At 43.7% G+C, this 14,746-nt stretch overlaps 1 protein-coding gene across 5 annotated transcripts in view; it reads right to left on the bottom strand.

The window, feature by feature from the left end:
- LOC125007628 (transcription factor COE3-like) overlaps positions 1-12,901 on the bottom strand; it is a 97,373-nt gene extending 84,472 nt beyond the window's left edge. For 4 of the 5 annotated variants that reach the window (XM_047584348.1, XM_047584347.1, XM_047584349.1 and 1 more), the window contains exons 1-3: positions 11,292-12,900; positions 3,390-3,546; positions 614-677 (exon numbers count right to left, since the gene is read on the bottom strand). In XM_047584348.1, the coding sequence (XP_047440304.1) occupies positions 614-677; positions 3,390-3,546; positions 11,292-11,425 (355 nt within the window). In that variant the 5' untranslated portion in view covers positions 11,426-12,900. Of the gene's footprint in view, positions 1-613; positions 678-3,389; positions 3,547-11,291 lie in introns of all 5 variants that reach the window. The other variant, XM_047584346.1, reaches the window with a different exon arrangement.
- Positions 12,902-14,746: the final 1,845 nt, after the last annotated feature.

Genomic DNA, 14,746 nt, shown 5'->3' with positions numbered 1-14,746 from the left:
AGCCTCGATCCCAGAACCAGAACCAGAACCAGAACCAGAACCAGATGTGTGAGCAGGGAACCTGGTGATGAACCTGCTGCTTTAAATTCCTCATCATCTCATCAGTTCCATGAATCTGATGATTGAGACGGTTCATTTACAGACGGATGACACGGAAAATAACAACAACAACAACAACAATAATAATAATTATTGTTGTTTTGTTACTGAGCTCAGGAAATGAAATGAAGGAAAACAGAATAAAATAAAGAAACAGAAGCAAAGAAAATGTTTTCATGCAAACAGCAGCAGATAAACAGACGAACGTCTCAAAGTGACGTTCGTCTGTTTATTATATTAACTTCATATTAACTGCAGGTTAGTTATTAACATTTAAACATGTGTCTCTGTGTCATGTGACCTTTTCTTCACGTTATTTGTCTTTTATTTCTCGTTAAACCGACTTCATCTCTGGCTGAATCTCCTCCTCGTATCTTTTATTTCTGTTATTTCTGTTTTGTTGTCTCACTAAATCTAAATTTCCCTTTGAGGATCAATAAACGTTGTGAATGAAAGCTGATTAAATCAGGACGATGCTGTTTGTGTAGAATATAAAAGTGTTGGTCGGTCTCACCGTTGCTGTAGAGGAGCTGTAGCCTGTAGTGGATTCCATTGTTGGTCTTCTCTCCGTTGTACTCCTGTCACACAAAGACATGAATCACACGTTAAACGCCGACGCACGAATAAAACATTTACAGCCGAGCAGCAGCAGCAGAGACTTTAAATCTTCTCTGGACGTCAGGTTGAACCAGGACGACGGGTCCATCTGATAAAAACACAAACGGTTCTAACGTCCATGTTCTCGTCACGTTTAATTAGAAGCTGAGTCCTGTTTGATTTAATGCTTCTAAAGATTTTATGATCAGAGACGTCAACCAGTCAAACACGTTGGTTTGTTTGGATCATGTCGACATGTGTCAGTGTTTCTGGAGAAAGAACTTTATTAAACAAAGACTCATATTAGACATTAACGTTTTATCCTGCAGAGACTCGAGCCGTGCATCAAAACTGCTCCTATTAAGAAGAAGAAGAAGAAGAAAATATATCGAGTTCCAGTAACAAACTGCTCTGAGAGGCTGTTAGCAACCGTTAGCAGTGGTTAGCATCCCAGTCTGAAGGTTGTGGGTTCTAAGCTGCTGGTTGGTTCTTCTGGACTCTGGTTGGACGTTTCTTCTCCAGGTCTAAATACACAACTACTGCTGCACGTCTTAGTGTTTTATCTTTACACTAGAGCTGTAAATATTAACTCGTCAACATTAATTAATCATCATCTGATTAATGTAGCGTTAGCGTTAGCACCAGCTGATCCGGTAGTGACAGGCAGCAGAACCAACCCATAAAGATGGAAGACGCTAAACAGCACGTTGGTCCTCTCCATGGGACATTTGAGGACAAAGAAACCAAGAGGGACCAGTGGAGACACATAAAGTATCATCACACTCTGCAGGAAGGAGTTTTCTTTCCAGCTTCAAACAGCACATGAACCAAGCCAAGCATACGTTAGCCGGGGATTCTGCTAGCACTTGGGCTAACGCGGCTAACAGCTGGAGACAAACCAAGACAAACCAAGACAAAGACAAGCTGCCAATGCTGCTGCTAATATGTGTCCACTCCTGCAGCCACTGTTCACTGGGAGACACTGTTCTCAATAAGAAGCGTCAGCTCTCCTCTGGTTGGACAATGTCCACAAGTTAGTCTGTCTCCGTAGCAACAGGGACACATTCATGTGGACACATGGTGGACAAAGAAAGACACAAAATGTTGTTGAGTTGTTGAAACTGATGAATTGTGATTAATAGAGATTAAAAATGAAAGAGGTTTAATATTAATCAGTTTTACTCTGAGAATCTACAACACGAACCTTCACAGACGAGATCAGATTTGTTGGTGGCAACGAGTTAATTTTTTTAAATAAAATTGTACTTTTAGGAGTATTTTTAAATCACTATAGTTTTTACTGTAGATTTGTGAAGAAGAAACTGTTCTTACTCGGTTTCAATGAGCTCGTTTTCATGTTTTATTCTGACAGAGTGAGAATAAAACATTAAGGTTTTTACCACGTGACTCTTCCACCAATCAGACCTCATCACGTGAACATGTGTCACAGCTTAGTTTCAATCTACAGAGATAAATAAAGCAAATAAAGAGAAACGGATGAAAAAGATTTACAGCGTGTTTGTGTAGAAAAAGAGCAGCAGACTCAGAAAGTCACATTTAACCTGAGGAAAAGCTACAAAGGTTTGGAAATCTGTGTTTCTTGAGCTTAATTTATTTTATTTAATTTATTATCATTTTATTTTTTATTGAAGTTCTTGAATTTACCAGGATCATTTTAATTTCAGCTATTTAATAATTATTTAATTAACTCTAATTTGATTATTTGTGTTTTGTCTGGTTAAATAAATCAGACGTTACTCAACAGTTCCTGAGTAGTTTTTTACTACTAATAACGTTTACTGTTACTTTTTTTAGTCCTGTTACTCTGAAGTAAAGTACTTTTACTCCGTGTGAATCTCCGATGACTGATAATATCTTTTATTTCATTCTCTGTTTTGTCTCTTGACCTTTTCCTCTTTCGTCTTCCTCCTCTTTATTTCCCTCTCCTCCGTTGGTCGGTGTCGGTCGGCCGCTCGGTGCCAACTGTGCCCGGGAGTGTTGGCTCGGCCCCAGTGTGTTTGTGTTGGGGGGTGATGGGTGGGGGGGGGGGTGTCGGGGCGAGAGACTAGAGGTCAAAGCCGAGGTGAGGCGAGCGAGTGGGTGGAGGAGGTGGTGCCAGCTGGCAGCTGATCAGAGAACAAACACCCCCGACCTGTCTGGATGCTTCTCATCATCGTCTCTGTTTAATCAGCCTCAAACATCACACGCTCTCATTCTTCCTCACTTCATTTTAAACTTAAACACTGCTGATGCCGTTCCAGACGCTGGACACTCGTCCTGCTTCGGTCCTGATTTATAAACCGACCGGAGCTCGACTTCCAACAAACTGTCACAAGTTTCAAAATGTCTGAGTGGAAGGAGACGACAATAAAAACGTGTGGAACGAAGTGAAAACTGACTCTGCAGCAGAGACTGAAACGAAACGTGGCTCAAACCTGGAGACGTTACAACGAGGATCTTCACCCAGAAACAAAACACATTTATGTCCTGGACCCGTCATTAATGAATGAATGAATGAATGAATGAATGAATCCACTGGTCGGAACAGAAAAAACTGTGATGTTATTTAAAAGAAGATAAAACCGACTTCGTTCTTTCTGCTTGAACTGGTTTTAAACCATGAGTCTGGTGTTTAGTGTCTGAGGCGTTCAGGGACATTTTAACGTGAGAAGAGGAAGAAGAAGAAGCGTCACCTTGTCTTTCTCCACGAAGTCCACGTAGGACGTCCTCTCGATCTCCACCGGTTGCCCCTGGCGATCGTACAGAGCCAGGACGAAGTGGAAGAAGTTGGATTTCCTCAGGTTGGACGGAGGCTGCTTCTCAAAATGAGCTCGAGCCAAACCAACGCCACTGGAATACAGAGGAGGAACAGAGGAGTTACAGAGGAGACGCAGGAGGAGACGCACAGAGGAGACGCAGGAGGAGCAGGAGGAGCAGGAGGAGGAGAAGGAGGAGGAACATTAACATCTTGTACATGGAAAGACCTGAAGGAGCTACCGAGCTCCTGGTGTTTACTCCCCTTTAATCTGATGAGAGGAAATAAAATCCTCATCCTGAAGGTTTAGAGAAAATTAACCCCAGAGAAACAAACAAATAAATAAACAAACAGAGAAATAAACAAACAGATAAATAAATAAATAAAGTGTTCGTCAGCTGAAGGGAAGAGACAGAAACAGATAAAATGTTGATGTGAATCTAATCGATTGGGATCAAACAGCCTCAGAGACACGAATATTTCTACATCAGCCTCATCTCAGACGCTTTTTGTTTCCTGAAACACTTCCTCTTTTTTTCTGATCAATACGATCAAATAAATATTTATTCACAGGGTTTAAACCCCAGAGACACATTAATACAGACCTGACCTTTCTGCTCCTCATCACAGCTACTAATGCCTCAGAGAGACGGGGGGAACTTATGTCTGACCTCGTTAGTCACTATTAGTTCAGCTGCACTAATTAAGACCTGGACCAGGACCTGGACCAGAACCTGGACCAGGACCAGGACCTGGACCAGGACCTGGACCAGGACCAGGACCTGGACCAGGACCAGGACCTGGACCAGGACCAGGACCTGGACCAGGACCTGGACCAGGACCTGGACCAGGACCAGGACCAGGACCAGGACCTGGACCAGGACCAGGACCAGGACCTGGACCAGGACCAGGACCAGGACCTGAACCTAGACCTGGACCCCACGACTCCACTGCTACACCCCAAACCAACGGTCAGCGAACAACCACTGAGCCACACACCAGGAACTAACCAGGAACTAACCAGGAACTAATCAGGAACTAACCAGGAACTAACCAGGAAATAACCAGGAACTAACCAGGAAATAATCAGGGCCGGTTGTTTCTCTCCCACTGACGAAACATCCTGAGGTCTGGACTTAACGTCAGGTTCTTAAAGACGGATAAAACCCTGAATGAGGCAGAAGGAACCAGGAAGTTCCTGGGAGGAACCGTGTGTGATGTGTAATAAGAGTCGGTGGGATCAGTTCTGCATCAGGACCATAAACACGTGGTCTCACTGTAATTTAACACCAGTCAGTCAGTGACCGTGATAAAAACAATAATCAATCATTAGATGTTTATGGGATCAGGGCACCAGTTAATTATTGATGCTGCTGAATCTCCACCAGAGTCCATTATAAAAACCTCTTATTTTACATCTTAATAAAAGGCAGCGTCGCGTTCATTAAAAGTACATGAATGAGTATTTATTTACTCCCATGAACCGACAGCAGCCGGTTCCTCCTGTTGGTCTGAGAGCTGTGACGCCAGGAGAAATGCATTGTGGGAGGTCGCCGGTCCGCTGTGGGTTGGCCGGCGCCGACTGATTTCCATTTGTGCACCTTAATAGTGTGTGTCATTCCTAATTAGGGCGACTGGCTCGGGGAAACGGCGGCTCGATGCTGGAGTGGCTGCTCCTGTCATGCTGCAATTACCAACAAATTAGTCTTTAGACTGAGGGGCTTCTGCACGCGCTCAGACGCCTCCGACCGGGCGTGTGCGCTAATTAGTGCGTTCTGGTGGGTGTTCAGCGTGTGAAAAAATGAGCGGGAGTGTAAACGACGACGTCGACTCCGACCTGCAGCTGTTTGTTCTGCAGCCTCCAGCTCCACGACGACACGGAAACTAAACACACGTTTATATCACGGCCGCGTTAAATCTGACGTTTTCTCAGTGGAGGCTGGTCTCAACATTCACAGGTTCTTTAGAAAAATGTCACAGCGCATGTGGTTCATTTCTCCACAAAAGGAAAATTCAACAAGAATTGTTGATTTTTTAAATGGGCTCTGGTGAAGAAAAGTCACAATAACTCTACGTTAATTGTATTTACTTAGTGTCCATTATATAAAACTGCTCCTGATCCTTATTATTTCTACATTCTTTATTCTTGAAAGGCTCATTTATGTCGTACAGTTTTATATTTTTATACTTTTATTTTTACACTTATTTATGTGATTTATTTTGAACCAACAACCAAAGAGACCGGAGTCAATTTCCTCGTATGTGCACATGATAAACCTGATTCTGATTCTTAGTTTTCACACACACGAATCACGACACCTGCTTCCTCCTGTTTTAAAACACATCTTTGTGTAAATCACATTTTCTTTCTGTCCATGACCCTTAAAAATATTCTGCAGCTTCTCCTTCAGCTCCACAAGAAGATGGGAACTAATGCACACGTTTACATTAGAGCCACGTTAAATCTGACAGTTTCTCAATGGACGCTGGTCTTAAGATTCAAAAGTACTTAATGGAGTCTGGTCTGTCTTTCATTTCTCCAGAAAAGGAAAATTCAACAAGAATTGTTGATTTTTTAAATGGACCTTGGCATTGTAAAAACATGTGGTGCATTCAGTGTTTTAGTAACTCCTAGTTTTCCCACACAAATCATGACGCCTGCTTCCTTTTAGTTGTTTAAAACACACTTTTTTTAAATGGAGTTTGGTGTCCATGTGGTGCGTTCATGTTCTGTAAATCACAGTTTTTTCTTGTGCAGATGTCAAACTCTGCAAACCTGCAGCTGTTTGTTCTGCAACAAACTCAATGCTCAGTTTTTTAAATGGACTCTGGTGAACATGTAAAAGTAAAGGACATAGTTCTGGTAATTCTTGGTTTTCTTCTCAAATCACGAAGCCTGTTTTACACCAGATAGATTAAAAGCAGATTTAAACAAAAACTAAATTCAGTTCACGTTCCATTGAAATATTTTGCAGCTTCTCTTTAAACTCGTCTCTGAACGCCGGTGAAATCTGAGAGTTTTTGAATGGACTCTGGTTTGCGGTTTGTTTCTCCGTAAAAACTAAACGTAGAATGAAGCTAAATTGTTGATTTTCTACATGGACTCTGGTGAGAAAGCAGCGTTTCCGTGAGTGTTTCAGTGACACCTGCTTCCTTCTACACTTCTTCTGTTTTCATTTTCCATTAAAGTCTTTTGCAGCTTCTCTTTAATCCCGACAACAAGACGGAAACTAAAACACACATTTACATCACGACCACGGCCCCTGAAGGCAGCGAATGGCTCCTTAAACCTGACAGTTTTTGAATGGACTTTGGTCTGCGGTTCATTTCTCCATTAAATAAAATAAGTTCATATATAGAATCAGGTTAGATGCTGATTTTTTTTAAATGAAATAAAAATCTTAGTTTTGAAACCACGGACATTTAAATAAAATAAAATGTCAGAATGTTAAATGACTGAACTGTGTGTGTGTTTTCTGATCTATTTTAGTTTCTAGTGTGAGTGTTAATGTCTTTATTCCTTTATTCTATTTATTCCTTTATTTTATTTATTCTGTTTATTCTGTGCTGGTTTTTCGACGCGGCGGCTTCACTTCCACGAGGATTCGTCGAGGATTCGTAGTAACGAGGCTGACGTGGCCTCTGCTGGCGGTTTAATTATCTAACACGTCTTTAAGGAGGCGTTCAGGGGAGTTTAATTATGTGGAAGTGACAACGAGGAGGAGGAGGAGGAGGAGGAGGAGGAGGAGGAAGAAGAGGAGGAGGAAGAAGAAGAGGAGGAGAAGGAGGAGGAGAGTCGTCCTCTCCATCGTGTCATGTTGATAAAAACTCTGTGATCGGGTCCATCGAGGGGAATCCCCGAGTCGATGATCATTCACCTCCTCCCACCTCCCCCCACCTCCTCCCACCTCCTCCCGCCTCCTCAGAGACGGGCCGCGGGGGACGGACCTCTCACTCTGCTCTGAGTCTGTTTCCAGATTCACTTTCACTAAAATGTGACAGAAACATGAAGAAAAACAACCTGAACATGGAAATAATTTAACATCATCAAACACATTCAGCTCGTTTGGAAACGAGTGAAATAAAAACGTAAAACCTCAAATTAATCTCTGTTTAATGTAGTTACAGTTTAAATGTCTTTTATTAATATTTTAAATGTTGTTTTAAACGTTGTTTTAAACGCGTTTGACTCAGAAAATGAATTTTTGTGTTTCATCTGTAATTAAAGTGAATCAGTGAATCCACTGAACTACGATCAGTTACGCAGGTGAACCAGGGTCCATTATAAAAAACAACTATTTTACGTCTTATTAAAAACCACAGGGTCAGTTCAAAGTAATCAGATTACATTAGTGAGCGTCGGTTCAGAGCCGGGATCCTGCTCCGGGTTCTGGACCAGAACCGTTCTCTGTAAAGACCAACGGAACCGACTCCGCGGTGACGCAAAGAAAATCTGGACGCGACGTTTTATTTTATTTAAAATCGACACATTTCACACGTTTGTTTGTTCAGTGAACCAGACTCCATTTAAAAAAACTGTGATTTTACAGTCTGGCTTCATGTTGAGTTTAAATCTTCTAACACTGACACGTAATCAGATTACAGCAAAGCCTGTTTTAATGTCACTATGTGACTTTTACTGTGATTCAGTATCTGATGAGTTTCTGTAATAATCACTAGAATCATTAATGATGCGTCTCCACCAGACTCCATTTAAAAAATACACGTTTTTTAAAGGATAAATTGAGTGGTCTGAAGTTAATTAAAAGTAATCAGATTACATGAAGGTGTTTTTATTTACTCCGTCTCTTCCTCCTGTTGCAGATGATGTGAGAGATGTTTAACAGAAAAACTTAGTTTAAAATGAACAGAACTCGTATTTAAAAGAGACTGAAACAGAAAATCAGACTCAGGTTTGTTTCTGTAAAATGTTCTGAGAGAATCTGGATTAAAATAAACTCAGATTCCTCAAATTAACGTGTTTCACCGACGGTGACAAACACAGAGATTTCCTTTATATTCAAATAAAACTTTAAATATTTGTGTCACGTCCAGGACGCGAGGACGCGAGGACATGAGGAGGCGAGGACGCGAGGACATGAGGAGGCGAGGACGCGAGGACATGAGGACGCGAGGACACAAGGACACGAGGACGCGAGGACACGAGGACACGAGGACCAAGACACGTCTTTTACAGGAAACACGGTGTAAATGTTTCCAGAGTCAAACTGTTTCTGTGACGTCGTGATGAATTTAAAGGTTTATTTACGTCTCGTCCTCTGAAAAACCAGATTAACTTCAGATCAACATTTATTCTGATAAAATGTTCAGACTAAATAAATAAAATCTGAGCTGAAACCTTTTTTATTCTTTTAGTTTTATTTTCCTGATTCTTCGTGAAACTGTTTGAATAAATAGAAAATATCAGCGACGTTGTAGTTTTTATTATTCGTATTATTATTATTTGTATTTTGTGTTTCGTGGCGACGCAGACGTTTTATTCTTCTTCACGTATCAGAGGAAACTAGAATCTACACGACAAACACCTGAGAACAGGATCAGATCAGATCTGGTGACAGTAAAAGACGGAGACACAGGACAAAGTGTCCGACAGAAGCAGCTTTTCATTCTGGCTCATTCATGAATATTTTTACTCGTCTCATTTCCAGGAAAGAATGAAGGTGATGATGTGTTCGAGGCTCCTGATGGTTTGATTTAAACGGAGGAGTGAAGAATAAAAGGAAGAATAAAAGGCAGAATAAAAGGCAGAATAACAGGAAGAATAACAGGAAGAATGATGAACACATTTAAAATGTGTTTGTTTGTTTGTTTGTTTATAAACACATTGAACGGGATTCGAACCAAACACGTTCCTGTTGTTACTCCTGAGTTTATGAAGAATAAAAGGATTTAAACGTTTAAACCTGAGGACATTTTAAGACGAGTTTGATCTGGTTCAGAATCGTCTCCGTCCTGAGAGGACGAGTTTGTCCTGTGTCTCAGTGTCTCTGTGTCTCTGTGTCTCAGTGTCTCAGTGTCTCTGTGTCTCAGTGTCTCTGTGTCTCTGTGTCTCTGTGTCTCTGATGGAAACGTTTCGCTGCCGTTTGTTTCTGCTCATTTCAGACGTTTCCTCGTCACCTGTTGCTCAGGTTGAAATCGAGCTTCGCGTCTAATAAACATCTGTCCACAGCTGCTTCTGCTTCTCTCGTCTCATTCACCGTCTTTTAAACGTGAAACGGTTTCAGATAAATAATAAATCCTGCACATTCAAGCTGAATGTTTCTGACTCAGGTTTAAATTTAAATCACAGGAACCTTCGTCCTCTGAACTCGTTTATTTGCTCAAACACCTGCTGCATCCGTCCGTTCGCTCTCACTCATCACGCGTCAAACGCTTTGGAAATTTATCTAATGTGGTTTTAACTTCACTCAGATCGTTTCCCTCAAATCTTCGTCATCATCTTCATCATCATCTTCATCTGTCCCTGAGAATTAAACTCGTCTCAGTTAAATGTTGAACCTTCCACCTTTTAAACGTCTCAGACTTTTACTCCTTAAATCCAACGTGTATTTTCCTTCTTTAAATCTCGAGCTTCAGCAGATTCTGATGTTCTCATGTTTCTGTGTGAGACGGATCCTGCTCACGTTTCTTTTCGTTGGCTGTGATTCGTCCACACAGAGAAAAAGCTTTGAAATATTTTAAATTATGACAAAAAAAAAACTCTAATTCAGTTTGTAAAATGTGAACATTTACAGATTATTTTACATTAAACTGAATAATTAAGGATTTTAATTGTGGATCAGATTTAATTTAATGAACATTTAGATTTAAACTAAAACATTTTAGTTTTGTTTGTTTCATATATTTTTTTGTTTCTAATAAAATAAAACGTTTGAAATCAACAGAAACACGAAGATGATTAAATGTCATCGTGGATTTTCTTCGATTTAAAATTATTCTTGAATATTTAACGCAAAACTAAAACTGAGCGAATGTTTTTTTTAAATTTAATTTAAACTTAATTTAAATTCTGGGATTTTAAATTCATCGCACAGTAAATTATTAAAGCGGATTTATATCCCGTAGATTTTATTCTTTTCTCCGCGTTGGCTCATTAATTAATTCTAGCTCATATTCACCAATTTGTGCAGAAAGTTGTGCTTTGATTAAAAGCTCGTGAGTCGTTTAATGACCTGTAATTATTGTCGGAGAATCCCGGGGAACGGAGGCGCGCGGCGGCGGCAGCTCGACGCGCCTCCGCCGCGTCTCTGCGCCCTTTACGCACCGAACCTCGGGTCACATTAGTTTGAACGAACACGCGGAGTCGCGCTGCGGGACGTGAGAAGCTGTTTCTGCCGGAGCTTTGCTTCGGAAAGTCGCGGGAAAGCGGAGAAAGATTTCGGCGTCATTCGGCACCGGAGGCTGGAGAAACCGGACCCGGCGGAGCGGAGGAAGGAGGCGGCAGCTCAGCAGCTCAGCAGCTCAGCTCCAACACCAACCACACAAATACAAATTAAAATAAGAGGAAATGTTGTCGCATGTAGGAATTAGTTTGCAGCAGCGGAACTGACCGGACTCTGGAGGCTTTGACCAGGAACTCAAACGTCCTGCTGCGGTTTAGTGGCGGAAAGTTTGAGCTCAGATGTTTCCACGTTTTTCTCTTTTACTGATTTTATGTGTTTGCGGATAAAAACAGGAAACTGCACCGGGCTGCGTTAGTTTTTTTGTCTTTTTCTCAGACAGACTGAAGCTGAACTGGACTTTTAAGTTTAGACCGAACCTCCCGCGGCTCCAGCGCCGCCTGGCACCGGACGAGCCGCGTGTTTGGGGACGTTTTTACCTCTGGGCCGCTGTGTTGGCGTCCAAAATCCCTGCGCCCTGCATCCAGGAGCGGACCGGGGTCATGCCGGTGGGGAGCGGCTCCTCCTTCATGGTCAGGGCCCCCCGGGGGAGGCTGTCCTGGATGGAGAACATCAAAGTGTCCTTCTGGGAACGATGTCTTCACCAGAAACAAGATGAAGCAGATGAAGAATAATCCTCCCTGTAGCAGCCACTCAAAAAAGCCAAAGGACCACCTGGATTAAGGTGGAGAGAAGAGGAGCGAGGAGGAGGAGGAGGAGGAGGAGGTGTAGGAGGAGGAGGAGGAGGAGGAGGAGTGCAGGGGGACACACAGGAGCGAGCTTCCCCAAAGTACCGGGTCCTGATCCAGAGAAGAGCCCGGGATCCCTCTGGGTTTCTCCGGGGTTGTTTTAGATCCCAGTCCCGGCTCCAACAGCCCGGGATTCAAACCAGCTCCTCTGTGAAGTTAAAAGAGGGCGGAGAGAGGAGCGGAGAGAGGAGCGGAGAGAGGAGCGCAGAGCATCTCAGAGGAGCCGAGACAGAGAGAAAGAAAGAGGAGAGGAGAGGAGAGCAGAACCAGCCGGGATCCGGAGCCTGACGCCGGGAGAACGGAGCGCGAGAGCCGGGATCAGAGGGAGGCGAGCAGCCGCGGATTGTGGAGAAATGAAAAGTGGGATAAAAAAAACACGCCAGCGCTTCAAAAAGGAGTAAAATGAAATGATTAGCAAACAAGAGGGAGGGACGGACCGTGGAAGGCTGCGGATCCCGGGGGAACAGGGGGATTGGGCAGCGAGAAATCTCATCCCCTCCCTCCCCGGCTCTTTATGGCTCCTCCGTCCCGGCGGAGAGCTCCTTCTCCCGGGGTCCGGGGCTCTGGAGTTCCCGGGGGACCGGCGTGGACCAGGAGTGGGTGGGCCGCGCTCCAAATAAGGAGCGCTCATCTGAATACTGGTCGCGCCTCTGCCGCCTGATTGGCTGCGGACTCTCGGCGCGTCATTGTTTCTTTGCGGAGCGCGCTCCAAATAAGGGTTTCCGCGTGTTCGAGCGCGTTCACTGAGAAAAAAGAAAAGAAAAGAAAAGAAAAGAAGAGAAAGAAAAAAAGGTTTGGACAGAAACAACAGATTAGAGTTAATGAGATAAAGAAGGTGCAAACACTCGGGTGGAGGTGGGTGATGTTTGACCAACGCGCTGCGTGTGGCGGAGTTCAGACCACTTCACCCCGGACTCGTGTTTCTGTCACTAGTGTTTAAGAACCGTGGGACTCGTGATTAAATGAGATGTTTGAGTCTGACAGGAGACACCGGCTCAGTCTCAAACACCCGAACCTTCCACGTCTGTTTCCGCACAGGCCTGTGAGAAAAGAAAGACACACGGAGAAACAAAAGAAAGAGAGAAAAAAAAACAGTCCCGGGTTTAAAGGTTTATTCTGAGGATACGAGACTTTAATGCTGAGCCGCGTCATCTGTATTCAGCCCCGCGCCGCCGCAGACTTCTCCCGGTTCTGGAGGATTAACCGGTTTCATGTGGAATAATCTCCTCTGTCATCCGCGTTCAGGATGACTGACACGAGCGGCGCGTAAATCTGGCACCAATTTGCGCATTTTTACGCACGGACATATGGCGCTCACACACACACACACACACACACACACACACACACACACGCTCACACACACACACGCTCACACACACACACACACACACACACGCCAAAAAAGATATCGTTTTATTTCACTTCGTCTTACAGTAAAATGTCTTTAAATTCAGATTTAATAATATTAATAATATTAATAATAATAATAATAATAATAATAATAATAATAATAAAATAAATGATTCTGTCTCGATCATGTCTCTGGATGTTTTCGGGAATATTTGTCTTTTTTTATTCTTTTTTTTTTGGTTCATTTTCGTGGCGGGAGCAGAATTCCTCTAATTAAGCGGAAAAAAAAACTCCAGAGCAGCACTGATTAAATATTTATCCTCCTTTAGCCCCGCTCCTTCCTCCAGGGAACCAGAAACGTCTGGAAAGCCTGGAAAAAGACTCTGTGCGCGGAGAGAAAAAGTCAATGAGACGCCGGGCGATGAAGAGGAGGAAGAGGAGGAGGAGGAAGAGGAGGAGGAGGAGGAGGAGGAGGAAGAGGAGGAAGAGGAGGAGGAGGAGGCCGCGTTAGACTCTAAATACAACTAGAAACATTTTATTTATTGTTCTTCTAATTTATCTAATTATTATTCATTAAAAGCATCACTGCGGTTTCCGTTTGGATTTGAACTCAACACAGTTTATTTTATTCTATCTGAGATTTTATTGATTTTTTCTTTTTCTGGATTCTGGTGAAAAAGTTGAACCTTAAAATTCTCCGTGAATCAGAATCATGAGAATAAAAAGCTGAAGCGTCCGGGGTGAAACATGAGGCCTGAGGGCTGGAAGTGGAACCTCAGACGCTCTGATCTGGGCCCTGGATGAGTTTAGTGCAGAAATTACACCGAGGACGTTACCTGTGATTTTCTACCAGAACTAACGGCCGCTCATGTTCACACAGGTTTAGTTTCAGGGCGGAGGACGTGACGCTGGGACACTGAGACCTGGACCTGGACCCGTTCGGTCTAAAGGTTCTGAACGAACCAACCAGTTTCTCTGGAGACATGTTTAAACCACGTCTCCTCAGAACCTCCTCTAGATCCTCTGGGTCCCTGAACGAACCTCCGTGTTACCTTTTTATTCTTCCCCCCCGAACAAACCGCCCGTTAACTGAATATTCTGCTATTTGCTTCTCACCTTCAGCCTCTTTCATCTGGTTCCTCTTCTGAAATAATCACTTTATTAATTCTCCTGCTCGTGGAGAATCTGCCGGGTGTGAAACACAGATGGCACTTTGTTCTGTAGGAATATAAATAAATAAAATACATCCAGCACAGCGCGTCCGGTCTGCGGACACACGGCGCCCCCCGGTGGAACCAGCAGGTACTGCAGCTCATTCTGGAAAAAACAATAAAACTGATTAAAGACGAAGAAACAGATTCATCAGTTTCACTATATGTTCACTAAAGGTCAGGACCTGCTCCTCCACCTCCTCCTCCACCTCCTCCTTCACCTGCTCCTCCACCTCCTCCTTCACCTGCTCCTTCACCTGCTCCTCCACCTCCTCCTCCACCTCCTCCTTCACCTCCTCCTTCACCTGCTCCTCCACCTCCTCCTTCACCTGCTCCTCCACCTGCTCCTCCACCTCCTCCTTCACCTGCCTCCTCACCTGCTCCTCCACCTCCTCCTCCACCTCCTCCTTCACCTGCTCCTCCACCTCCTCCTCCACCTCCTCCTCCACCTCCTCCTCCACCTGCTCCTCCACCTCCTCCTTCACCTCCTCCTCCACCTCCTCCTCCACCTCCTCCTCCACCTCCTCCTCCACCTCCTCCTTCACCTGCTCCTCCACCTCCTCCTCCACCTCCTCCTTCACC

The sequence above is a fragment of the Mugil cephalus genome, chromosome 5, assembly GCF_022458985.1.
Source record: "Mugil cephalus isolate CIBA_MC_2020 chromosome 5, CIBA_Mcephalus_1.1, whole genome shotgun sequence".
In the NCBI taxonomy this organism is placed as follows: domain Eukaryota; kingdom Metazoa; phylum Chordata; class Actinopteri; order Mugiliformes; family Mugilidae; genus Mugil; species Mugil cephalus.
The sequence above is the reverse complement of the archived record's forward strand: the minus strand, read 5'-3'. Positions and strand labels throughout refer to the sequence as shown.